At 36.4% G+C, this 26,030-nt stretch overlaps 1 protein-coding gene across 5 annotated transcripts in view; it reads left to right on the top strand.

Annotated features, from left to right (window-relative positions):
• LRP1B (LDL receptor related protein 1B) overlaps nucleotides 1-26,030 on the top strand; it is a 641,000-nt gene that overhangs the window by 579,889 nt on the left and 35,081 nt on the right. For all 5 annotated transcript variants that reach the window (XM_054278342.1, XM_054278341.1, XM_054278340.1 and 2 more), the window contains 13 exons: nucleotides 352-484; nucleotides 3,300-3,422; nucleotides 3,879-4,001; nucleotides 4,684-4,821; nucleotides 5,337-5,471; nucleotides 6,120-6,239; nucleotides 7,370-7,611; nucleotides 13,119-13,342; nucleotides 13,853-13,959; nucleotides 15,655-15,771; nucleotides 17,596-17,769; nucleotides 18,292-18,417; nucleotides 25,457-25,621. In XM_054278342.1, coding sequence (XP_054134317.1) covers nucleotides 352-484; nucleotides 3,300-3,422; nucleotides 3,879-4,001; nucleotides 4,684-4,821; nucleotides 5,337-5,471; nucleotides 6,120-6,239; nucleotides 7,370-7,611; nucleotides 13,119-13,342; nucleotides 13,853-13,959; nucleotides 15,655-15,771; nucleotides 17,596-17,769; nucleotides 18,292-18,417; nucleotides 25,457-25,621 — 1,927 coding nt within the window. The remainder of the gene's footprint in view (nucleotides 1-351; nucleotides 485-3,299; nucleotides 3,423-3,878; nucleotides 4,002-4,683; nucleotides 4,822-5,336; nucleotides 5,472-6,119; nucleotides 6,240-7,369; nucleotides 7,612-13,118; nucleotides 13,343-13,852; nucleotides 13,960-15,654; nucleotides 15,772-17,595; nucleotides 17,770-18,291; nucleotides 18,418-25,456; nucleotides 25,622-26,030) is intronic.

Genomic DNA, 26,030 nt, shown 5'->3' with positions numbered 1-26,030 from the left:
AAGAGATTTAATACGGCATTACTTTCTAACACAACACATATAATATTCATTTTAATATTTACGAAAAGCCAATCATAAAATACATGCATTTTTCACAGTCTCAAAATAATTGAAAGGGCAAATAGGGTTTTCTTGCATCCTTTGAGTGCTGTCAGGTAACTCAGGCCCATGGTTGTGCATTTCTGTGCTCTGTGGACAGGCTGTGGAGTGCAGAAATCTTGTTTTCTCATAGTCAGCCCCTAAGCGTGGTTCTGGGGCGGTTTCCATCAGGGTCTGCTCCCTCCTGGCAGCGTGGACAAGTTGTTGTTGCTCCCATTGGTGAGGCCAGAGCTGATGTGTGTGTTCCCACAGATGGACTGTGTGTCAGAGTGTAAGGAGGATCAGTTCCGCTGCAGGAACAAGGCCTACTGCATCCCGGTGCGATGGCTCTGTGACGGGATCCATGACTGCGTGGATGGCAGCGATGAGGAAAACTGTGACCAAGGCAAGAGACACCTCCTTAAAAGTGCTTATTGGGCTTTATGAGCACACACATTGCAAGTTAGTGGTACCCTGGATAAAATGAGTGGAGAAAGGAAAGTTCTGTGACCTGACAAAGGCAGTACAGCGGCTTAACAAGTGATCTGCAGGAATAAGCAAAACTTAGGTTGTTTATGACTTGTTCCTCCTTTCTGTTTCCCTCCCCAGTGATGAAAAGGTCATGTTGTTACTGGAAGCATATTCTTTTTCATCAAGGAAGTCAGCAGTAAATCTGGTTAATTCAAGCTTTTATAGGCCCCAGTAAACTACAAAGCCATGCCCAATAAATCACACAGCTGTGCAATATAATGAACATTTGCTAAATAAGTCATCTTAAGAGCCCAGGTTTCTGTTTATTTCAGCGAATCACAGAACACTTTGGATTGGAAGAGGCCTTTAAATTCATCCAATTCCACCTCTCTGCCATGTGCAGGAACACCTTCTGCTATCCCAGGCTGCTCCAAGCCTCATCCAACCTGGCCTTGGACACTTCCAGGGATGGACATCTCTGGGCAACCTGTGCCAGTGCTTCACCTTCTTTTTTGTGTTTGTCCAGGAGCACCTTGTTCATCCACAGAGTCCTTCTGGCACACTTTGATTCCTCTTTGTTGGGATGCATCACTCCTGGGCTTGGATGAGGGGATGCTTGGGTACCAACCAGGCTCTCCTGGGCCCCTCTTCCCTCCAGGGCTTTCCCAAGCACATCCAGGAGAACCCAAGGGTGCTGTCCTGGAGCCCAGTGCAGGGAGCTTGCTCTGCACCCTCCTTGCAGCCCTGAGGGATTTGGGCTCCCCCATTCCATGGTCACTGCAGCCCAGGCTGCCCTTGACCTCCACATTCCTCACCAGCCCCTCCTCTAAGTCAAATTAAAGGACTTTTTTTCCGAAAGAACAGTTTTAGTTGGCATTTTGTCACCTTCTTGAGTTTTTTCCTGGATTTTTCTTCTTTCTTTTTCTTTAAAGTTGGTAGTTTTGTGGGTTAGCCATCTACAGTCACATGTTCTGTGCATAAATTCAAAACATAATGGAGTACGGTTATATGGGATAGTAATCAGATGCAGAGCAATCATAGTAAATTATCCTTTCCTTGTTTTAAGTCTGTTACACAATACTTAAGATTAAAGGGGGAAAAAAAACCACATCATGTGGGGATGATTAAGTTTGAAAGGCAGACCAGAGAATTCAGAGAATGTGAAGAATATTCCAGAGATGTTTAGGTACAAGAAGACAGATAACAAAGTCAAATAAATAAATAAATAACAACCATCTAGTCCATTTTAAAACTGCTTTTAAAATATCTGGACTGTATCTCTTTAAAACCCAATGAAGTGGAAGTAAATAGTAACACACTTATTTTATCTGATGCCCACATTATTCTTTGGGTAGCATAATGGAGCTTCTGTGAACTGCAAATTGCTTACAATACAATAAGAAGCCTATTCCTAGTTGGTTATTTCTATCATACTTTGTATTTATGTCACAATTATGATTCTGTTGCAGAAATCTATTTTATAAAGGAATTATGACAGGCAGAGCGATCACATGAAAGAAATGCCAGTTTATCTCACTGATAACTAATTTTTTCATCTTTGGAAATACAGCAAACACAAATGGAGTTTTATTCTACAGCGTTCTTAAATAATATCCATAATATTTATCTGTGGCCCACTGTGCATGTTTACAAAAATAACTCCCTTCAATCTTATTAAACAACTAGAATGATGGTTATCTTGTGATTGCACACACTATTATTTGCATTCATACCTTTCATCATGAAGAGTGCTTGAATATTATATATTTTCCTTGGATAATTATAGAGGATATTTCTGTTAATGTTGATAAGTTATGTTTGCCTTGGGAGTGAATTATACCTGGTAGCATAGAGTGAGAGTTGGAACATCCTTTCAACAATGGGCATTTCATGGAAATTAGCTTTTGGGGGAAAAAAGTTCAGCCATTCTGAACCTTTATAGCAAAAGAAAGCGTTCTGTTGATTTTAATGAGGTGTGAACAGGGCAGTGAATGAATGAGTAAAAAGCCACTGGAGCCTGATCTAGCTCTTAGAGTGGGTGAAATGCATTGAGGTAAGGCACAGTGAGAGTTTTGGCATTATCATATAAAATTTCATTGTTTCCTTCCCTGCAATTACACAGCTTTATTTATTTTATATACTCCATTCCTCTCAGGAAACTGAAAATCCAGTTACCAAAAAATGTGTTTTATAGGAAATTAATTGCAGGAATTTTCCATAACTTTGTTGATTGGTAGTGATAAAATGTAGTTATAATTGAGAAAGTAATTCTTTCATATCACAACACTCATTAAAACTGAATCCACCTTAAACTAATTTTTAAAGCCTGGGAGCACTCTGCCCTAAACCATTTTCCCTTACCCTATATAGGGTTCCTTTTTGTTAGATGATTCAGAACACATGAAAGATTTTATTCTTGCTGTTTCCTGTGTTCAGTAAACATCCTGATGAGTCATTTCAGAAGGTACAGAAAGGAAGATCCTGTCAGAGGTCACTTTATTTTATCTGTTCTGTGCCCACATGGCTGGACCTTGACATCATGAGCTGTTTGGTCAGGGAAGAGATTTTTGAATGAGAGTTCCTCTGCCTCTCCAGCCTGTTCCTTTGAGATCTGTAAATTTATTTATGCTACCTGGTTACTCTCTGCATATAGTACATGATAAGTGATTCTAGTGGTTTTATAAAATCTGACTTTTTTTCATCTTTCTGTTTTCCTGCCTTTTATTTTTCTTTTCTGTTCATCTTCCCAGGGGGAAATATATGTAGAGCTGATGAATTTTTGTGCAACAATTCCCTCTGCAAGCTACATTTTTGGGTTTGTGATGGCGAGGATGACTGTGGAGATAACTCTGATGAAGTTGCTGAAATGTGTGGTATGGCATTATATTTTTCAGAGTTTTTTGTATAATAAAGAAAGGATGACATTTAAGACACAGAAATATATAAAGGCACATGTGTCTTAAATTTTGTGTTGCTTTTAGAAGATAAGCTTGAAATGTGGGGATATGGTTTTCTTTTGTTATTGCTTGTCATGTAATTTCAGATATTTGATATTTGCTATTTTTGAGAAATGAAACTTTTCTTTAGGACACCCACAGTGGGAGGAAAAAATTACTTGTATGATGTAATATTGAGCATGATCACACTTCATCCTTCTTTTGCTGTTTTTCTGCCATATTTACTAGTTCTCAAAAAAGGCCATAAATCACCCTCATGACACAAAATCTCTAAACGAAGAACTTAGAGTGCCAACACATATCTGGCTTTGATGTGTCATTAAAAAAGGATAAATAGCTGGGTAACAGCTGCTTCTTTTCTTTGCTGTGCAGTGAAGTTTCCCTGCCCTCCAACGAGGCCCTACAGATGTAGGAACAACAGGGTTTGTCTGCGGCCTGAGCAGATTTGCAATGAGGTCGATGACTGTGGCGATAACTCGGATGAGGATCACTGTGGTGGGTGATATCACCTTGCAAGGCATTCAGATCACAGAAAGCACCTCGAAGGCAAACTTTGTAACACAGATCTGCTTGTGAGAAATAGCTGCTCGCTTCTCAGACACTTCATAGGAAGGGTTATTAAACCTTATCAAAAATACAACAGAAGACTGAATAAAGAAAAAAGATTACGGTGCTGGCAGCAAAATTTTCCCTGCTGTGTGCTCAGCTCCCTCACAATGGAGGTTTTGCCTTTTTAACCCTTTAACCCCACCCAAAGTTCTGTCCTTCTTCACTGTCCAGTGGTGGAGATCTCTTCCTCAAATCCTGATTGGAGGTCAGTGTGACACAGTGACAAGCCAGCCCTCCCAGATGTCCCAACTCCCATTGTCCCTTGGTAACCACACAAGGGGGTACAACATAACTATAAATCTATAAAATTTTCTTAACCTATATACATGATATTTGCCCATTAATTGTGAGAGTCAATCATTGCATTACTTATCTGTCACATGCTTGTCCTTCAGTAAGGCATAACCGCAGGTTAGCAGATCAGAATTTGAAACAGAAAGAAATTAAGCTTGAAATAAATTCCAGTTGCTTAATGCTTGGTGGTCATTCCCATTTGTATGTGTCTGAAATAAGCTGAGAATCCGAAATACTGATTTATTTTTTCTCTTATTAATCTGTAATTATGTAGATAAAGTCACATACAAAGCCAGACCGTGTAGAAAAGATGAGTTTGCTTGCAATGACAAGAAGTGCATTCCCATGGAGCTGCAGTGTGACTGGTTTGATGACTGTGGAGATGGCTCAGATGAGCAGGACTGCAAAATAAGTGAGTTGGCCTGGCAAGATCTGTTCTCTTGATTTAGCAGAGAAGAAACAATTAACCAAGACATTCATCTGTGCAAGACCTATTGAGCAACCCAGTGTAACTCAGTTTAAAGCAGTTCCTTCTTTTAGTTAAAAATGGATGGAATTCTGTACCACAAGAGCAAGGCAAATTTGATAGCAATTCAAATTGTAGAGGATTTTTGGTGTAGTTAAAAGTTCTTTACAAAATTTAGGTACCAGTTGATTGTGTTGTTTCATATTTGCAACAAGAAAAATTGTACTATTAAATTCTTGATGGGAAATGTATCTGTTAAATACTGTCATTGCATAAAATGTAATACATTAAATTTTGCAGATGTAGATAAACACTGTAATGTCATTTATTAGTTAAAAATTCACCTGATGCTCTTTAAACAGAAAGGTGAATTTGTTATTTGCTGTTGTCACTTTAGGCATAATTTTTAACACTTTAAACAAATCTATCAGGGATTTTTTAGACATTTTGTTTATGTTTAGGCGTCGCTGAATATACATGTGAAGATAATGTGAATCCTTGTGGAGATGATGCATTCTGTAATCAAACAAAATCATCCCTTTTGTGTCAGTGTAAACCTGGATTTCAGAGGAACAGGAGGAATAGACAATGTGAAGGTACAGATGTTTTCGTCTTCTCTTGTAAAGTTTTAAAAGTCAGTTCTGCAGTTAATTTTCTGTGCTGGAGAAGGAGATACATATCATGTTTGCTTGGTTTTTTTCCACAGGGTAAAAGCTGTTTGATAGCTAGGGCATTAAGAAATTAAAAAAACAAAACAAACAAAAAACCCCCCAAACAATCAACAACAAACAAAAAATAAACACCAAAAAGTATTTACAAAATGTAGATTCATACATTTTACCTGAAGAGGTTATCAACGATTTAACATTAGTTGTTAAGAACAACTAATTGAACATAAGTTGTTAGAATGTCAAAAGGTTCAAGTCAGGTTATTAAATAATTTAAGTAATAAATGGATGTTTAAGGTCTAATAGATTATTTAACATTGGTTGAAGTTGGCATATGAGGATATTTTGAGATGCATAAAATAATGAAGATGCATAATACAAAATTGAAATCAAAGTGAAGAGATAGAAAGTTAAATTCTTTAGAAAATGTAGTCTTAATATGTATGATTCCACACTGGTCAGCAGGAAAATGTTTATGAGTTCCCTTTGTTCATATGCTTTGTTCCATGATTATATGAACAAGTAAAATAATAGTTTATTACACTATAGATATAAATTACAATTTTTTCTTCATAGATATCAATGAGTGCATGGTATTTGGTACCTGCTCCCAACACTGCCATAATTTAAAGGGCTCTTACAGATGTGAGTGTGAGAAAAATTACAAGGAGAGGAACAACAGTTGCATAGCAAAAGGTAAGAAATATCAAAATAGACAATGCTGTCACTTTTTTATAGATTGTCCATATTTTTGAAGCAAATTTGCCATGGGAAGATCATATTAATAAGTCATTAGTATTTCACACATAACATGGACTCTCCCAGGTTTTGGCTTCATTGCCTGTTATTTAAGAAATCAGATTATGACGTGAGAACAAATAGGATTACTAATGGAAGATAATGGTTTGTTATTATAGGAACACAGACACATTTCTGAGAGCTTATAATTTAAAAACCTGGGAATCATTATCCCAAATCTGAATTTTCCACAAGCTTCATTTCCATTGTAATACAGTTCATGCTTCCTTTTTCCTCACTGATATTTGCTTTAACCAACCTCCTCTTTGTTCTTGCATTTATCAGGAGGAAGGGAACAAATGATGTTTGATATTTCTTACTCATAGTGTGACATTTTAAATTGATTTTCTATGGATAAATGAGATATGAATGGAGAAATAAAAATTATCCAAATACATTCTAAATTATCAAGCAGATTTTAACTTTCTCAAAACTCAATGTATTGATATTAAAGAACATTTTCTTATGAATAATATATAAAATATCTGGATCAAGATGGTATCTGGCTATCTGAAATGAGATGTAACACACAAGTTCTGTTGCAATCAAAACTTTACAGCTTTAACTAAAGATAAAATCATTCCACTTCTAATTTCCAATAGAGCAATTTAAAAACATGTTTCATTGACAGCTCTGTGTTCCTTTAATATATACATTTAGGACCTTCTAAAGACAGCATGCATATAAAAATATGGGATTCATATGGGCTGAATGCAAAATATCCTGTATTTTTGTATACTGCTTAAAAATATTCAAATTCTTATATTACATACACATTGAAATATAGTCCTGGGTGTCTCCCTGTGTGCTTGGAGAGCACTGAATTTGATATGTTGATATCAGAATATCAAGAGTTGCATTTACTGCCCAGAGTGCAGATGTTTCTGCAGTCTCCAACAACCAGAAAATAATTTTAACCTCAGAAATTCTATCAGCTGAGCACCAAAAAGCTACTTGAGTTAAACACACTGATTTTTTTGCATTAGTTGACATTTACCTTATTTTTGTTTCATTATAATAATCCCTAGGCTCTGAAGATCAAGTTCTCTATGTTGCTAATGACACTGACATCCTGGGTTTTGCATATCCATTCAACTACAGTGGTGCTCATCAGCAAATATCTCATATTGAACACAATTCAAGGATAACTGGAATGGATGCATATTTTCAAGGGGATATGATTGTTTGGAGCACTCAGTTTAATCCAGGAGGGATTTTCTACAGAAAACTTCACGACAGAGAGAGGAGGCAGAGTAACAGTGGCTTGATAGTAAGTGATCAAAATCAAAGATTGAATCACACAAATTTCATTCAATTTATTTTTCTATTCTGACTCTTCTGTAACAGCATGGGCTGATTCAGTAAATTAAAATGTCTATCTGAGAATGATTTTATTTCAGTGATGTATATGGCTCCTAAAGCTTTTCTGTTCAAGACTCTGACAGATTTGGTAGAGTCTCCAAGACAACACAATTGTAGGATTTAAAAAACTTTCCTGCAGAGAAGTAAACACTATATTAGGACATTGGGAAGGCTGTATACCATCAAGATTCTTTATTGCAACAGAGAAAAGGGAAGAATGTAATATAAAAAAGAAAAAGGCCATGAATTTCAAATCTTGGGATGACAGAAAAGGAGATTAAACACAAGGTTAATTTCTACAGTGATCATATAAACAATAATATTGGCAAAGTTATGACAGGTATTGAAACGTTAGAACAATTTATTTCCATTTCTGTTGAACTGCATGTTATTTTATTTTGAATAAGCATAAATTTAGATTTGGACTTTGCAATAGAAATGTGGATTTTCATAAACTTGGGTAATTTTAAGTTGTCTACATGAAAATAAAATAAATGTAGGTTGTTACTCATTTTGCTTAAAATATTTCTACAAAATTCTCTAGGAAGTGATGTTGCTGAACTGAGAATAACAATGTGGTCTCTACATTGGTGTTTTGATAATGCTCTAAATTTAGATTTTGAGATTTTTAGTCTTCATTGAATTTGACAGCAGAGTAGAGTTTTTTATTTTTTTCTTAGCCAGTCAGAAAAAACACCTGTCTGGCTTTTTCACATTTCCTTAAACTTAGGAGAGGTAACAGTGATGCCCTCCCATCCCATGCCTGCTTTAATACACCCACAATAAACAGGAGTAGCAACAGTAACCCAATCTGTCATCTATAATTCATACACCTCTGAAACCCTTCTGAGTACATTCACCCAAGGATATTTCCTCTCCAAATGAGCGACATTCCTGACCTCTGACACCAGCAGGGCAAAACCCTCCTGCTGGAGGCACCAATGGACCCTGAGGATACCTGGAATCTGTTCTTGCATCTGGATAAGAGTGGGTTGAAAGCAGCACCTCCACCTGCCCAGCAGAAGTTTCTTGGTTTTGTTCAGAGAAAGTGTATGGAAAGTAGGCCTGAAATACAAAATAATGCCTAGGATCTCTAACAGGTCAGCTCTGTCACTTGAGTTTTGCAGAAGGATACCTGTATTGAAGATGTGGAGTAATTCTGCTGTGGAGTTTTTCTCATTTAACAATGTGGCGTACATTTCTGTTTAAAAAAATCCTGATAAACAGATCTCTGTATTGAGTTATTCATTAGAAAATGATGAAAGTGTAAAACCTTGTGAAGTTAGTGTTGAGAAGGTAGTGTTGTTATTCATTTATTTATTTTATTTTTGGGGGGTAATCTGCAGGTGCATTCTGCAGCAAGAGCAGTTTGCTGACCTGCAGCCTCTCTAATAGATTGAATACTTTCTTAGAGGCCCATAAAATGGAGCATAAGTTTCTTTCAGAAATCTTCATGATCTAAGTCTTCAAATCTTTCAATCCAGGAACTGAAATTTTCACAGCTCATTTGTCACTCTCTCCGTGTTTAAACTAATATAGATAAAATATTCTTAGAATTAGTATTTTTTTAATGCACTGAAATAGTATTCAGTTTTTTTATCCCTTTTCACTGTTACCTGAGAATATCTCTTAGTCACTTCCTTTTCTATTCAAAGACCTTGAAAAAATGATGTTTTTCTTTATACCCCATGTTCCCCTGTCTCTTCAGTGCAGGTAGGTCCTTGTGGCAATGCTTGAGCCAAGCCAGACAAAGCTTTTTTACAAATCTGAATGTGGAAAATGCAAATACAGACTCTATTTGAATATAACTTTTCATTTATATTTGTGAAGTATTTGCTTCTCATTGTGCTTAACTATTCAGTTATTTTCCCAGCCTTATCTCATTAATATTCAAATATTGTTGCCTTATTTGCAGCTGATCAATAGGTTAATTGGTTTTATAATGTTGCTTTAATATTGTCACCCAAATTTGGTTTTAAAAGGCTTGAGAATTCCTTAATTTTAACCCAAGTTTTTTTTTATTGAGTAAGTTTTCAAAGGTTACATTATAACTTTTATATATAGACTTTGATATGTAAATCAGGACAGTAAACTTGAACAAAGTCACCTGCATTTTCAGGTAATTACATTAATGCAAAAATCCATCTCAACCGAAATTGCTCCACAGAATTAGCATATCAAGAGCCTTCCTCAGAGAATAGCTTTAAGTAGCTCTGCTGATTTTCTGTGAAAAAGGGGTTTAAGGCTGGTACAAATTTGAGCGTTACAGGAAATAGTAAATATCAACTCTTCAGAGTTTATTGACAGATGCAGAAGAGGGTTTCATCCCAGCTGAGTTCAGAGTGAACTGGTGATATCTGGAGCAGCTGTTTGCTGCCTGATCCTTGGGGAGAGCTGCAGGAATCATCTGAGGTGAACAATGAACACGGAGCCGCCCCACACTTCAGCTCAAGGGCTTCATTTCATGGAAGAGGACTAAAAGAGATGAGCATTAAAATGATGATACCATCCAAAGGGAAGAAAAGCAGAGGTTTTGTGGTGTATCCAGTCAGTTTATTGGCAGCCTGCCCCAGAATTCTGAGAGCTTCACAAGAGCCCTCAACACCCTTGAGATGAGCCCACTCCTGTTTGCCAACATTTGCCCCAGTGCACACCTGTGAATGCAAACTGCTTCCAGCCCATATTCTCTTAAAAGCAGGAATTTATAATTTTATCTTAGAGCTACAGCTCTGTCTGGATGAAGTTTATATACGTAGAAGACTCTTTCTGGAATCAGCTGTTTGGGGTTTGTAAATGCTCCTACTTTATGTAATACCAGTGGTGGTTTGGTGAATTACTGCACCCACTGGTATGCTCATCTATCAACAAAAATATTGTGTTTCAGTGGGCAAAATTCTAAACATCTTGTTGTCTTTAATTTCTTTTTACTGTTCTAGTAATATAACATTAGATAATGCATTATTTTTTAATGGAGGCAAAATAAAACATTGCTTTACTTTGTTCTGCTGCAATTCCCTACCCAAAATATCTGCAAAAGAAATAAAATAAAATAATGCTTATGGTACAAATTACATTTGCCATTTATTCTTCCTGTTAAACATTGCAAAGGGATGTGTTCCTACTGCATGTGCATTGTATTTTATTCAGTCAAACTCAACTTTAGGGGCTGAAAATCTGTAATCTGACATTATATGAAAAAGATTTCCAGTTCCAAATTGTTACTGCAGCTTTTTTTTTTAGTTGGTTGGGTTTTTTTGGTTTTTTTTTTTTTTATTAATTCTTTGCCTTGAAAACAGAATTTACAAAAGACAGCAGTTCTGATCAAAAGTCATCGAGCTGATGTGGTCTGTAGCTTTGCAGAGACTTCCAAACTGTGAAAGGCAATTAGCTTTCAAACCCCAGTTTTTCTAATAAGTTGTAGTACATTATAATTACCATCAAAGTGGGCTAAAATCACTGTAGAAAACATTAATGTGATTTTCTTCCTGTATTTTCATCCTTACTTTATATGCAGAATTATTCTTCGAAATTAACATAATCCAAATAAGCTATTAGGTAAGAGCTCATTTCCAGTTAGCAATTTCACTAGACAGTGTGAGAAGATGCAGAAGAGCTCAGAAATTTGATGTAGCTGCAGCTTAATGAACACAACTGGAAATTGCACAGCCACAGCATCAGCTAGTGGGTTTTTTCCTCTTTTTTCCTCTTTTTTTAATATCTCTTACACCAGATGGTTCCTTGACATTTCTTCTGTTCATCTTCTTCTTCATTTGATCTTTAATATTCCCCCAGCATTACTGGAACTGACACCAGACTTTTCCTGTCTGGTTGAGGAGTCAGGGTCAGTATTCCTCAATAACCCCATCCTCATTCCCCAATTTTTGTAAGATGTCTTTTTTGGGATGTCTAATCTGCTTCTAGAACCGCCTTTTTTGGGAACCATCTCTTATTCTGCTTGGCAGCTCTCATCTTGGTCTTTCCAGGCTCTCAAAAAAGAGTCTTATTGTAAACTGTGGGTTTGAACAGTCAAAAAAAAAAGAAAAGGTGAGAGGTTTTTCTGGCCATGACAGCTGCTTTCCTTTTAAAAGAATATTTGGTTTCAGCATTGTAAGCCATTAATCCTTGTAGTATCCAGAGAGATCTCCAGGTATGAGAGGTTTCTTGACTCAGGTGATTGAATATTGCCCAGAATTAAAAGGAGTTTGGACTAAAAGTACATTTTGTCTTATCTGAAAATACCCCTTTTTTTGTGAACATTCACATCCTTTCTGTGAATGTTGCTTAGATAGTAACAAAGAAGTTTGTTATATGCAAATGCTACACTTAAAAAATTCTGTTATTTGTGGAAGCATATGCCACCACTGTCATCATCTCATAGCAAAGAATTACGGTACAATATTTATGGTACAATATTAAAAGTTTAAAGCTAAGAGTTTGATTTTTAGCTTTGAAAATCAAACTTTTAACTTTAAACTTTAATATGATGAAAATAGTTTACAAATATCTTGTGGTATTAGGGAACTCTGACACTTACAGGAAAACAGGTTATTTTAGGATCTTCTTTTCTGGTTTTCAGTTATGTGGCTTAGTGGCATTTCATTGCTTCATTTTTTAAGGAATATCTGGTTTTTTTCATGATCTAACTTGATACAGTTATAAGTAAATAAGCAAAAAACTGTATGTGTATTTATAGCTTATGCTGGTCTTGAGGTTTTTATGATACACTGCATTCATGTTAGATAGAGTTGGGTAATCCTATTTTACTGGGAATACTCATTTCTGCAGGAATTCCAGTAAACTTTAGAGTTGTTCAAATAGATCTCCTATTTGCAATATGAACTCCTGTTCTCAGGACCATCTTTCAGAGATAAACCTTAATGATTATGGAAAAAAATTAATGATAGAGATCCTGAAGTTGATAAATTTAATGTTATAATGAGTCAAGTGTGAAGATGAGTATTCATGAATACAGAGGGAATTTTGTGCAGTTTTCTAAATGCAGTGATCTTCTCTACCCACACCTCAGAGTGGGTTCACATTGTTTTCACTGAGGGCTTTGGGATGGAACACCATGGAATAAAATAGATGCAGAATCTGAAAACTTCCTTTCCCTTGGTTTCAAATTACAGTCCAAAATACTTGTTTTCTTCAGTATCAATAGTTCAAGTAGTTGATGTCAAAGTGACTTTTCCCTAATGTGGGTAGTCTTAAACTTGAGAATACAGATTTGAAGCATTGACTTGTTCTTCTGCATGGAGCAGAGGTGTCAGAGATCCCTCAGAGCAGAACTCCTGCAGGTGCAGTTTAAGTCTTTCCAATGCAGTGTTTCTGAAAACAATGACACAAATTCATGGCTGTGCAGCTGCTGTGAAAGGCCATTTCCACAAACCTGACTGCACCATCTGTTCCTTTTAGTGTCCAGAGTTCAAAAGGCCCAGGGGCATTGCTGTGGACTGGGTGGCTGGGAATATTTACTGGACTGATCACTCCAGAATGCACTGGTTCAGCTACTACACAACTCACTGGACCAGCCTCAGGTACTCCATCAACGTGGGGCAGCTGAAGGGACCCAACTGCACCAGGCTCCTCACCAGCATCGCAGGAGAGCCATATGCAATTGCTGTCAACCCTAAAAAGGGGTATGTATCCTTCAACACCACTCTGATTCGGTAATTCCAATAAAATTGCAAAACGCAGAAAGGGAAAGAAAATGATGTCTGCAATTATCTAAACTTTTCCAAGTTGTTTCTTTAATTTCCTGCTCAACTTAACTAACTGTAAACCAAGACCTCCAGTCTGCCAGGAATGTTGAAATTCTCACAAAAATTGAATATCAGTGAAGTGTTTGACGCTCTGTGCAGGCATTCAGCTTAATTGCTGTAAATCCTAAAAAGGGGTATGTATCCTTCAACACCACTCTGATTTGGTAATTCCAATAAAATTGCAAAATGCAGCAAGGGAAAGAAAATTCTGCAATTGTCTAAACTTTTCCAAGTTGTTTCTTTAATTTCCTGCTCAACTTACCTAAATGGAAACCAAGAGCTCTGTTCTGCCAGGAATGTTGAAAGGATCACAAAAATTGAGTGTCAGTGAAGTGTTTGGAAGCTCTGTGCAGGCATTCAGCTTAATTTTTGTGTTTAATATTTCAGGATGATGTACTGGACAGTTATTGGGGATCGGTCCCACATAGAGGAATCATCTATGGATGGTACTCTGAGAAGGATACTGGTTCAAAAGAACTTGCAAAGACCTACAGGTAAACAACTCATTTTTCCAAAATTCCTGGTACTCACTAGCTGAGCAAGATTTCAGTTAAAAACAAAAAAAAAAAAAAAAAAAAAACCCAAAGAAACAAAAAAACCAACCTGACAAAACAGCCAAGAAACAGATATTTTCCTGTATTTACTGTCTGAAAATACTTTACTTAACATCCTTCTGTGTTTTCTTCCTTTACTTCATGGTAGAAAATATGTGTTCATGGAGTTTTTAATTTTTGTCAAATATTTAACACAGGCCCGTATAGAGGGAATGCAAAGAAAGGGTTCAAACCTTTGATATTCCCTCCCAAATGGGACTTTACTAATACTATTTACACTGTTCTTAAATTTATTACCACATATGGCTTTCCTATTTCTAAGAAGAGGGGGGGGAGAATTTGAACATTTGGGCTTGACTTCCTAGAAATGACTATCACAGGAGTGTTGCATGTATAAAACAAATAGAAATACTTTTATCTCTGATACCGGGAAAGTACATTGAGAATGCTAGTTGTGTATTAATTTATATTTAAATCTTCTCATTAAAATGCAAAGAATAATTTAAAGCTGGAAAATGGGGACTGCTTCCAAAGCATGCCCCTTACAGGTCCCATGCATCACACAGAAATGACACATTGTAATTGCTTTTTACCAGAAAGTATTCTCTTTAGCCATATCCCTGAATGCCAGTGTTTCTTTTAAAGAGAGTTTTTTACAATGGAGTTTTAAATGTAAACATATTTCACTGGTCTGTGAGTCAGATTTTCTCCACTTCCTCTCATCTATCTGCAGCTGATTAATTTATGACCTTAAGAGGAGTATTTTCTCTGTTATGTATAATTTCTTTTGATGTATTTTTTCTGACTTACCTACTTACATAAAGAGGAAGAAAAATACCTTTCCCCATTCTTATTAAAGATGCGCTGCAACTTCAAAAGCTCAGAATGAAATTATTTTATGGCTTCAATATTTTCTTCAGGCTGAAGTGTTTGACATGACCTGAAATGGCATATTAACCATTTAATCTTCCTCTTTGAAGCATGGACTACTTGATTTAACTATTTGATTATTGCCTAGAGGCTGGGTATTTATAATGCCATTGATCTTTCATTCTCTTTTCTTTTTTTCTTTTCATATACAGATTAATATATATATATAGCTATATATCTTCCAATATTGCTGTTTAAGTCTTGCAGAAGTAATGTAGTTAAAATAATCTGATTTTTAATTCTGCAAGACTGCATGGGAAGAATTGGTGGTAAAAATGAGAGCAGAATTAAATAAGTGTGGAAACAAGGTGCAAAGACTCCATGAATTCTGAATGCCTTGTTTTTAACACAGGATCACACTGGTGCAATTGGCATATTAGATTTTGGTTGGGAGAACAGGTTAGAGGAGTTGACTCTATATTAAATTCCCACCTGGTGTTTCTGTCTCTAGGAGAATGGGTTAGAAAAGGAGCTGACCTTGGGCAGAGTAAGGTAAAGAAAGTAAAAAACCATGGTTGCCCAAAGGGGAAGGTTTAAGTGGGAGCTGTTATATTTTATTCTCTTTGTTTTCCAGTCAAATCTTTTCATTGCCACAATATTTTGTGTATATAAGAATATGAATGACATAAAAATGTAGCGTTATAGAAAAATGCTAATTTTATTTTCAGGTTTTATGTTCCTTTTTGAACTTTATCTCCTTTGTAGGTCTCGTTGTTGATCCGTTCAGCCAGCGCCTGTTCTGGGCTGATTTTGAGTTGTCTGTTATTGGCAGTGTTCTTTTTGATGGGTCCGACTCAGTTGTGTCTGTGAGCACAAAACAAGGTATGGAGAGCCTTGGTATAATGTGATTCTCATTTTATTTTATTTTATTTGGCTGAAGTTTCACTATTCAGAACACTATGTAAGCAAAAAGCAAAAAGCAGTGATTATTGAGTAATTTTTTGTGCTTTTGTTAGACAATGCTTCAAACATTATTTAAGCAAGTTTTTTAGATAAGATAAAGATAATTTCAGCTTTAAGATAATCTAGTAAAATTACCTTAGGGGAACAAAGATTTAATTATATGTACAGATCTCCAAGTGTAGGTATTACTGAGTACCATTGGGATTAATATTTAGGCTTGATCTCACTTGGACTTGTGTTAGAGCTGCCTGCATTGAACTGGAGTTTTAGGGGTTGTAGAACAGTTGGTCTGAATCAGTTCTGGGAGAATAATGGGCTTGGCTTTCAGGTCAGTGAGTAATCACAGAATTCTGCTAACAGAATGTGAATGAAGAAAGTTCCTTTTGTCAAAAAAAGGAGATTCTGGTGAAGCAAACTGTTTTCAATTGCACAATGGCTTTTTAACAACTTGTTAAGTAAGAAATTTATGAAATTTGAGTAGAAAATAAAAGGGGCACATTAAAAAAAGATTTGAAAGCAAATCTTGGGGAGGATTGTGGGCAGTTAGTTCTGGAGAATTGTCAGGGTGTTATTATACCTGGTGCTTTTGAGTGTTTTCTCCCAGAATTCACCAGGATATTCAGGAATATACTAGGAGGAATCTCCCATAATCCTAATTGGGCAGGACAAGATTGAAAACATCTTTCTTTGGTTTAAAAGCACTTTATTCCACAATTTGTATCACTATATATGAATATAATTGTCTGAAAGATCACTTTGAGTGTGGGGATCTGACCACAACCTCCTCTAGCCCTGGACCAAAGGAAAATTGGGGCAGTTGAGAAATTGCTTTGCAATGAGACTAAACCCTTCAACCCATTGAATTAAACAAGCCTAAAAGAATCAGTTAGAATTCATTAATATTTTTATGAAAATAAAATACTGAGTGCCAAGCACTGATAGCATGAAAGAACCATAGGAAGAAATAAAGGCTGATTGATGAAATTAGGTAAATACAAAGGAAATAAAAAATCATTTTTAGAGTAAATGGAGAAAATAGCAGGCACAAGGTATGACAAGGAATATATTCTGAGTCTTTATGGCTTCAGGAAGAGATGCATCTCAGGCAAAGAAGTTTTAGTTAGAAGCCATTTCCTTACTGAGGAAAATGTGAATTTCTACATCCAGTACACAGGAAATCCAACTGGTGGCCAAAGAGCCCCTCAGAGCTCTTAAAAATGGGGAGTTGGTAGAGCTAACAATTTCTTTTGCATTAATTTACTATAATTATGAATTAAAAAAAGCATAGTACAAAAAATTAGCATTTCAAATATGTTAGGAAGGAGCTGAAGAAATGTTTTGTCAGAAGTCTTTTTGATGTAAAGCAAGATGACCTCTTTCTTCCTTGTCACATACATCTAGTTAAAGTGTTGTACCTAAGGTGCAACAAGTAGAACAAGTCTGCTCTAATTAGTGAGTTGTTACTACAGAGTTTCTTTTTCTTCAATTATCAGCCAGTTTGTGAAACTCAGTTGTGTGGAAAACTGATAAAAATCTTGAAATTTAAGTTGCCTGCAAAATGGAAAGGGTTCCTTTGAGGAAGATTGTTTTCTTTAAAGTAATTTTTGAGGACCAAACAAGCTGTCTGAAAAACAATGTCCTTAGGTGTTAATCACAGGAATGAATTTAATTTTTTATTTTAAAAAGTTGTTTATTATTTGAATATAAATATGTATTTGTATTTGCTATCCATTTTTATTCAAGGTTTACTGCATCCACATAGAATTGACATTTTTGAGGATTACATATATGGAGCAGGCCCTAAAAATGGTGCATTTAGAGTGCACAAATTTGGCAAGAGCCTTGTAGAATATCTAAGTGTGGATGTTGATAAAGCAAAAAGTGCCTTGGTTTTCCACCGCTACAAACAAACGGACTGTGAGTAAGCATAATTACTGTAAATACTTTAAATTCAACCTTGGAGGGGGAAATGTAACCAAGTTGTGTAAACATAAACCAGAGCCTGATTGTACAAACTGAAAATAGATTTAGTCATATTTTTTTTAATATCATTTTGATGTGTTTGCGCTCATTTGAAAGGATGCTGGACAAGTTCGTACACAAATGCCTTTTGTATTTTCACTGTAACTGAGATATAAAAATAATTAGAAGAGAGGTGAATAACAATCCCTCTAGCCAGAAGCAGATGAAATTTTTTACTCCATGTTACCAATAGATTTTTTGGTAATGGAATAAATTCTATCCTTCTGTGGGTCTTGCAGTGGTGTTTGGGGGAGTGTGTTCACAGACTCGACGCTGTTGATATCCTGGGAAGTGGAAGTGTATCAGAATTTTTGTATCTGATTATTTATCTTTTCTTAGCTTTAGAAAACAGTTCTAAATTTCTTTAATTTAAAAAAAAAATCATCAATATCTCTAATATTTTGTCTTTTCAAACAGTGCCTAACCCCTGCTTGCACCTGACGTGTGAATTCATTTGTTTACTGAACCCTTCTGGTGCAACCTGTGCCTGTCCAGAAGGAAAGGCATTGATGAATGGAACATGCATTGATCAGAGCCTCCTAGGTAGGTACTGAAAACTGCAGCAAAACCAGAAAATAAACAGCTGGTCAGTTTTGGTCATTGCAAAAGGCCAGGCTGGCTGTGAGGGCAGAGTTTTGTGATGTTCAATACACACATTAATGAGCTGAAATTGAAAGATGAAGAAACAAAATGCCTGATTCAAAAAAAATTGCCTCCCCTGCTAATATTCATCAAAATAAAAAATGAGCTTTCAGCTTAGCTGATACAAGATGATTAAAAGTGAGTGGGTATAAATACTGACCAAAAGAAGTTTGAAAAGCACTGAGGTGTTTTGGATCCCAAATTAAAAGTGAGTCATTCAGGAGGAAAAAACACTGCAGCAATGGTGAAAGGCAGTGAGAGCAACACAGCAAATAATAATGACTTTGAAGTAAAAGTCAAAGAAAGGAGAAGAAACTGCAGCATTTTAATCTAAAATTATATATTCTGGGAACCTCTGTAATGACTAATACTGAGACACAGGAAACCAGATTTCCTGAGAAAAGAGCCTCTAAGTTCTTGCTGTGTTTTAGGGGTCGGGAGGGAATCTTTAAAATATCTTCACTCTAATTTAGGCCAAACCTAGCTTGGTCACACTGCTGGAATTTTTTCTTAGCCAGCTTGATTTTTTTAATGTCCTAGAAATCACAGAATAGCATTTCTTGTGTGTATTATGTGTATGAGGGTGTTTTTCTGATGTTTAATTCCAGGCTCAGAAGTGCAAGTGATGGGTATTTTGGTGAGAACCTCTGTGCTTAAAGTGCTCAATTTAGCAATTAAATTAATTTACCTGAAATGTCATCATTCTCTGGAGAAAATCTCATTGATTTATACTGCCTAGGCTTTAAGTATTGAATGAACAAGACTGTGTTTTGGTGGCTCATGATGTGGTATTAATAAAACTGTCCAAGTCAACAGAAATCAGTCTGAGCACCCTCCCTGCCCTTCCAAGTGTCAGCTCTTTGTCCATCTCATCATTCCAGCACCACCTAAAAATTATTTCAAACTACCCATAGTTAATATTTAGGTGTTGAAGAATGGACAAATAGAAAAAAATTTGGTTTTCCCTGCTGACTTGTACCAGTTTGTACTCATAATTTCAGTAATGCTCCATTTTTACTAGTGGGCAAAGGATTATGCTGTGGCAATGTTTTCAAGAATATGTGTTTTTATTAAAGACAGATCTGAAGAGGTTTTTAAATGACTTGTTATAAATTTTTATGGGTAGGCAGAAAATGCCTAGAGAAGCATTTTTAATATATTGATAATTTCCAGTACCTTCCCATGGCTGCAATATCTGTTATGGCTTTTTAAAAGGCTGCTGAATATGTGCTTCTATAGTTTTTGTTTACAATTATATTTCAAGTAATGGCTAATGTAGTTTTTTTTCTTACTTTTTGCATCTATGTTATTTTTGTAGTAGTAGACTGCAAGTTTTATAGTATCACAGATTACGAATTAGGAATTGAAAGTTCTGTATCATAGTACTCTCTAATAATTTTTTTTTTTTTACAGTATTTTGATTTATTTTAAATGGAAGTGGAAGATAAATTTTTGTCTTTTGCTGAGACTCCACTTCAGCTCCCAAGGACCAGCAGAGATTTCTGGAAAGATCAGAGTTGACCCCAAGATCAGCTTCTTGAACTGATACAGGTTTATAATAAAGGCTGAGTGACAGTCACTTGCCATTAATAGGTCACTAATAGCCTGCAAACAAACAAAAAGTCAATTTATAAATCAGGTACTTTTCCTTTTGGAGGTTATATAGTATGGAATAAAGAACTAGGTGCTGCAGTTTTCCTTTTCTGGTGAAGATCTAGAAAATGTATGTGAAATATTCCAGACCCCACACATCCACCTTGTCTAAAGCCATTCAGAGCATTTTTGGCACAGTCAATAACCCAAAACAGAACATCCTGCCTTACTTGACTGTATATTGTTGAAGGGTGACCTAACAGTCTAAAGGGAGGTCAGACAAAAATATTTTTTCTGTTGCTGTGCAATAAAATCCTGATTCAAAGTCAGTCAGAATATTCTTGTTAATTTTGGTGGTCTTCTGGTTTTTGAGGTGTTCTGGTTTTTATTGTACTTGCACACAGCTATTTTGGGTCATGTAAGAAGTCTTTTCCTCTTAGAAATTAGTAGCAGTTGTGGCTATCAAGAACTTGTAGGGTTGAACTGTACTTTTTGAATAATATATAATTCAAGTTACAATAGAAAATAGTAGGATCTTGAATATTCATAATATTTTTAATGTCTTTGAGTGGTTTTTAAGTCTTTTTAAATGCAGTAAGGAAACTACTGATAGATTTCTATGACTTGGCAGAGCCCAAATGGGACAGCCATCTCCATTTCAATTCAATTTCTTATTACTCTGTCTGCCGTAAAGGTTGGTGACTGGAAGATAATCTCAGTCTTGCTCTGTTCCTTGTGCTACATCCCAAAAACTGACTCAGATTCTTGTTCATTGGATTGTTCAGTTTCCCTTTTTTGTATTTTTAATCAGAAGAAAATTAGCTAAGTCCTAAAGTTCTCTGTACTGCTACTCCTGCCTTGGTCCATTGTTTTTTTTTTCTTCATGAGCCCTACACGAGGAATGTTAAATACTGACTTTCTGAATGCAGATTGCCTCAGACAGCTGTTTCCCCAGCACCTCAAGGAACTGGGGAGAAACAGCTTCTGGGTTTGATTTGGAGTTCTCAAGCTGGAGTCATTACAGCATATGGGTGTGTTGCATCACTGAGAATGTTTTATTATAACAGAGTGAGTACAAGTTCCAGTGTTTCCTGAGATAAGCTCCCATCTCATTTCTCCTTGGATGATTGGGACTGACAGACCTGAGTTTTCTTTTGGGGTTTATATATGGACTGAAACAGACTGGATTTTTCAGTTTAGAAGCTACCCTTTATTTTACCTAAAGGAAAGAGCAGAGCGCCACCTCATTTCCTAAAAGAGACCCCTGAATTTGCACCTATTTGATTTCTTGTATCTAATTGTCTGTAGCACAATGGAGCTAAAAATGTACCCAGAGGATGAGAATGGAGAGAATTGCACAGGATGAAGACACTGAGTCCCACAGCTGAAGGAGCAGGATAATGAACAGTTCCAAGAGTTCCCTGTTCTGGAGCCTTACACTTATGACTTTCCTCTTAAGAGGGGAACATGTCTGCTCTTTTGGTTGAATGGAAAGCCTGAGGAAAGAATTCCAAAGACTCAGAACTGGTGTTGCTTCTGAACAGGGATGAAACATTTAATTTATCATGTTGCTCCCCTCAGCATGTCTCTGTGGGGACTTGCCCACTGCATACAGAGATCGGAGGCAGAGAAGGTGCTTTGGCTGGGATTGAGGAGGTTCATCCCTGTGTACCTTCCTTTTCAACCCCAAAATCTGCCTCAGGGAGGAGGAGCTGCTGCAGTTTGGTCCTTGCTATCTTCTTGGGGGTTCTGCTGCTTTTCTAGACTTCTTAGATTTCAATAAAAAACCAAGGCTCACAAAGAAATCTGCTTCTATTTTAGGAAAAAAAAATCTATTTACAGCATTTCTTCTGCATTTACAAAAGGGTTATTGTTGGGAGGGTTGTTTCCCAGTGCAGAGGAGAATGGGTGCCAGTTACATTTTCACACTGTGCATTCTTTTCTTAGCCATTTTCTTCCTTTTAAAACTGTACAGAAAACAGATGTTATAAGAGGAAAAAAAATGTGAAGATAAAACAAAGAGGAGCATCTGTGTTACAGCCTTCAGACAAAATTTGGGGAGAACACCTTGTTCTGATACTTTTCAGCATATGGCAAATTGGCAGGTGTAGCACAACTCTCATCTGAAGGAAGATTTATAGAACTTTGCATCAAGATTAAAATTCTGCCCTCTGTCTTTATTAGGTGCATTCAGCTCAGTAAAGGATGAACATTTGTCCAAGAGAGAGCCAAGGGAAAAGAACTTTCTCCCCCATGGGATGAGTATTTTTCAGTGTGGGGAAACTGTTTTTGTCCCAAAGAATATAGATCCCAAACCTTTTGCTCTATAACATCATCTCCCCATTTAACTTGTCTAGTCCAGAAACTGGGGGATACTCCAAAAAGGAGAAAATGGCAAAAATATGTATTTCTCTCAAGAAAGAATAGAGCTGTTATAGAAATAAAAGGTATGTCTTGTGTAAGTCGGGGGAGAGGAATGGAATATCAAAAAATTGAACAAGGGCAAGAAAGAAACACCAGCAAAGCTTTGACTTGCTGTTGTATCAATGTTTCTTCTTTGTAAGATTTTCCTTTTGCTTCCAGTAAAAGGGAAGAGTCAATGATGAAGCTGATAAGATAAGGCCTATTAATGTTTGTGCCAAACAGTTTTAGTGGGAAGAAAATCATAAGAGAAATGGCATATCAAAATTCTTTAATTTTTTATTAAAGATGTGAAGATTGAAATAGGCAAAACAAGGCAGCATAAAACTAAATATCCAGATTAGAGGAGAATATATAAAATTACATGATCTGTAATCCTTTCTCTCTTTCATGTTAGAGAGATTCAGTAGCTGGACTAGAGGTGGTATAAGAAGTGAAATGATGTACCTCTGTCATTTCAGATGTGAAAGGAGCAGCTGAGAGGTCTTTAAGTCTGGGTCTAGCAAGCTCAGAACAGCATTGAAGGCTAGATTTAGAAATTTTTCTGATTTTGTCTTTTTAACAAGTTTGTTCCAAGGGTGGGTACTTGCTAGAACTGTTCCCACTTCTTCCTTCTGAAGTATTTATTCAGTAATTCCAATTAACTGTATTCAGCTTTTTCTAGTAATTCTTTGTAATTTTCTCCCGTATTCCTTTTCTTCCTGTCTTCTCCTGTGGAACCTTTCTTCTCATATTTCCCACACAAAGGCAGGCGTGTCATCCCCTTTTTGTACTAGGCTGATGTGAATCAATGTAATTTGTTTCTTGTACTTACCTCCAGACAACAAAGCAGCAGCATTAAACCCCATATATTGTTCAAGCCTGATACACTATTTTAAAACTGCCTTTTCCATTGCATCTTTCAATCCTCTTTCTCAGCTTATTGAAAATCCAAAATTGCTCTTTTACCATTTCTCTGTTCCATATTAGAGTTGTACTGAGACTCTTGAATTTAAAATGTTTCATAGAGAACAAAATCAGTAGTAATTTCCATTTTTTCCCCCAAATTTTATATCTTAATTCTGTGGAATTGCTCTAAAATAGAAATAGAACATGTTTTTGATGTACTATCAGAAAGGTTCATAAAAATGAGCAGTTGTCTGTACGTCATTGTTATTTATTCTGTTTTTGCCAAGTTCTGCTCCATAAACTCATGACTAATGATAAGTAAAACAGATAAGATAAACAAAACAAAAATAGACCTTCTCTCCAATAAGATATGCCACATTATCCATTCAAACAACTTCTGTAATGAGTAACTGAAGAACGGTTCATGGAACATCAAAAGATTTAATGAACCACCCAAATTAATAAAACACTGAAGCATCCTCAAACTCCCAAATACAAAGTAGCTTTCTTACAGCAATTGGATATGTACAGGGGAGATACCAAAAAATCAAGTGAAAACAGTATTTCATAATTTTATTGTACAACTCATGAAATAATGAGGCACCAGTCAATCCATCACGGGAAATTTAAGATTTGCTGCCTAGTTGCAGCTTAATTTTAGAAAGATACAATTATCTGAAAGATGACAGTTTCCAGAAGTTTTGTTTAAAGAGGTTCCATCCCAGGTTTTGTGTCAACATTCCTAAACTCTGCAGTTGCAATACAAAATGTTTCTTTAAAACTCAAAGGAGGTGCTGTGTCTGTGCCAAGCCAGTCAAGGTTAGACCTCAGCCAGAAAGGGACAAACAGGAATCTTGACTTTTTTTATTACTTGTTTGACTAAAGCAGATGAATTCAGCAACACTCCTGCAGTGGATGTATTATTGAAAAGTTCTTGGTATTTGTGACATCTCTCTTGTTTAAAGCCATGTTGGCTATATTCCTGGATTAGTTAGGAAGCAGTCTGGCTTCACAGGATTGTTTTGCTGTGTGACAAAGGAAGTCTAATTGCTGAAAGCATGATTTGGGCTGGAAAGGTGCTTTTCTGCTTCTTTAGGATTACAGTTGTTTGTATGTTTGAGCATTGTGTGTGTGCTCATCTATAATTAATTTGCTGTTGTTATCATTGAGTGATTTTGTACCTTGTTCATTGAAATTAATAGAGGTTTACTGTTCAAAGTTTTTCTAAGAGAAACACAACTCTAATTATAAAAGAGCTTTACATGAAGAGTGAATCTGGCCAGATCAGGGTTTGTGTCTCTCCCCTTTTATCTCATCGCTAGGAGGGTGGCACTGCTGTCATAAGAATTGTGATTGCAGAGCAGCTTCCCTTCTCAGGGATTTTAAAATCTGAGCAGAAAAAAATAAATTAGTAGAAAATACGACTTAGGAGAAACAGGTTTGTATGCAAATACCAATTTTTGAAGAGGATTTAAAGGCCAAACAAATTCCTTTTAAATATTTCGGACAGGGCTTAGTTAAGAAGGCTGTTAGCAGAGAGTGTGGAAGAGAAATCCAAAAAAGGCTAATAAAAATGGGCTGAGGTCACAAGAAAAGGACTGAGAAATTTTCTGGGTTCTCCCAGATGAAACCAACATTGAATTTTCCAATTCTCAAACTGGAATTATAGTTTCAAGCAAGAATTCATACTATCATTACTCACTTAGATCCTAGGGAGGCCAACCTCCCTGTGCCATGAGAGAGCTCTCACCAGACCTACAGGCCCCTGGGAGCCTTTACAGGGTTTATGGTGCCCAAGTGTGGGGTTTAGTGTGGGGTTTTTCTGTCACTGTGCAAACAGAAGGAATAGATCACTTTCCTCATTCTAAAAAGTTATATTTTACCCTCACGGACAGAGACCCATGGCAGTGTTTGAGGCAAGGCCCTGTTTTGCCATTCCATGGAGCTGGGGAGGTTGAAGCCCTGTGTGTGTGTGTGTGTGTGTGTTCTTGCTGCAGATCACAGTTGTTGAAACTCTGTGTGTGTGTTCTTGCTGCAGATGACAGCTGTAAATTAAGCTGTGAGAACGGAGGGAAGTGCATCATCAATGAGAAGGGAGATGCCCGGTGCCACTGCTGGCCAAGCTACTCTGGGGAGAGGTGTGAAACCAACCACTGCTACAACTACTGCCAGAATGGAGGGACCTGTGGGGCCTCTCTCCTTGGTAAGGATTTCTGAACAGCTCTGTCTTGACCTGCATTAAATGCTTGAATTTGTTCCTTTATTTATTTTCTCTTTATTTGCTTTGTCTGTGCTTAAACAATATGCAAAAAAAAATTGCAGCATATTCCACACATATTCTTTGTAATCAATAGTGATTTTCATTTACTTATCTGGGTGCTTCAGCACAATTAAACTGTATACCAGAAAAGGGAGGATAAAATAAATATTCAATGTAATAACACATGTGTTGTGGCGTAGCAGTGGAATTGTAAAGCAAAATGTCCAGTCAAACTACATCTACAACAAGTCCAGATTTCTTCTTCTTTAAATTTACATCAATTCACTCCCTAAATTGATATGTACATACACAGAAATATTTGCTTAAATACCTGACCTCAATCTTTTACCTT

Source organism: Melozone crissalis, unplaced genomic scaffold, assembly GCF_028551555.1.
Source record: "Melozone crissalis strain CALT ecotype California unplaced genomic scaffold, PUWL_Pcris_2 ptg000023l_1, whole genome shotgun sequence".
Taxonomy (NCBI): Eukaryota; Metazoa; Chordata; class Aves; order Passeriformes; family Passerellidae; genus Melozone; species Melozone crissalis.
This window is presented reverse-complemented; position numbering and strand designations above follow the sequence as displayed.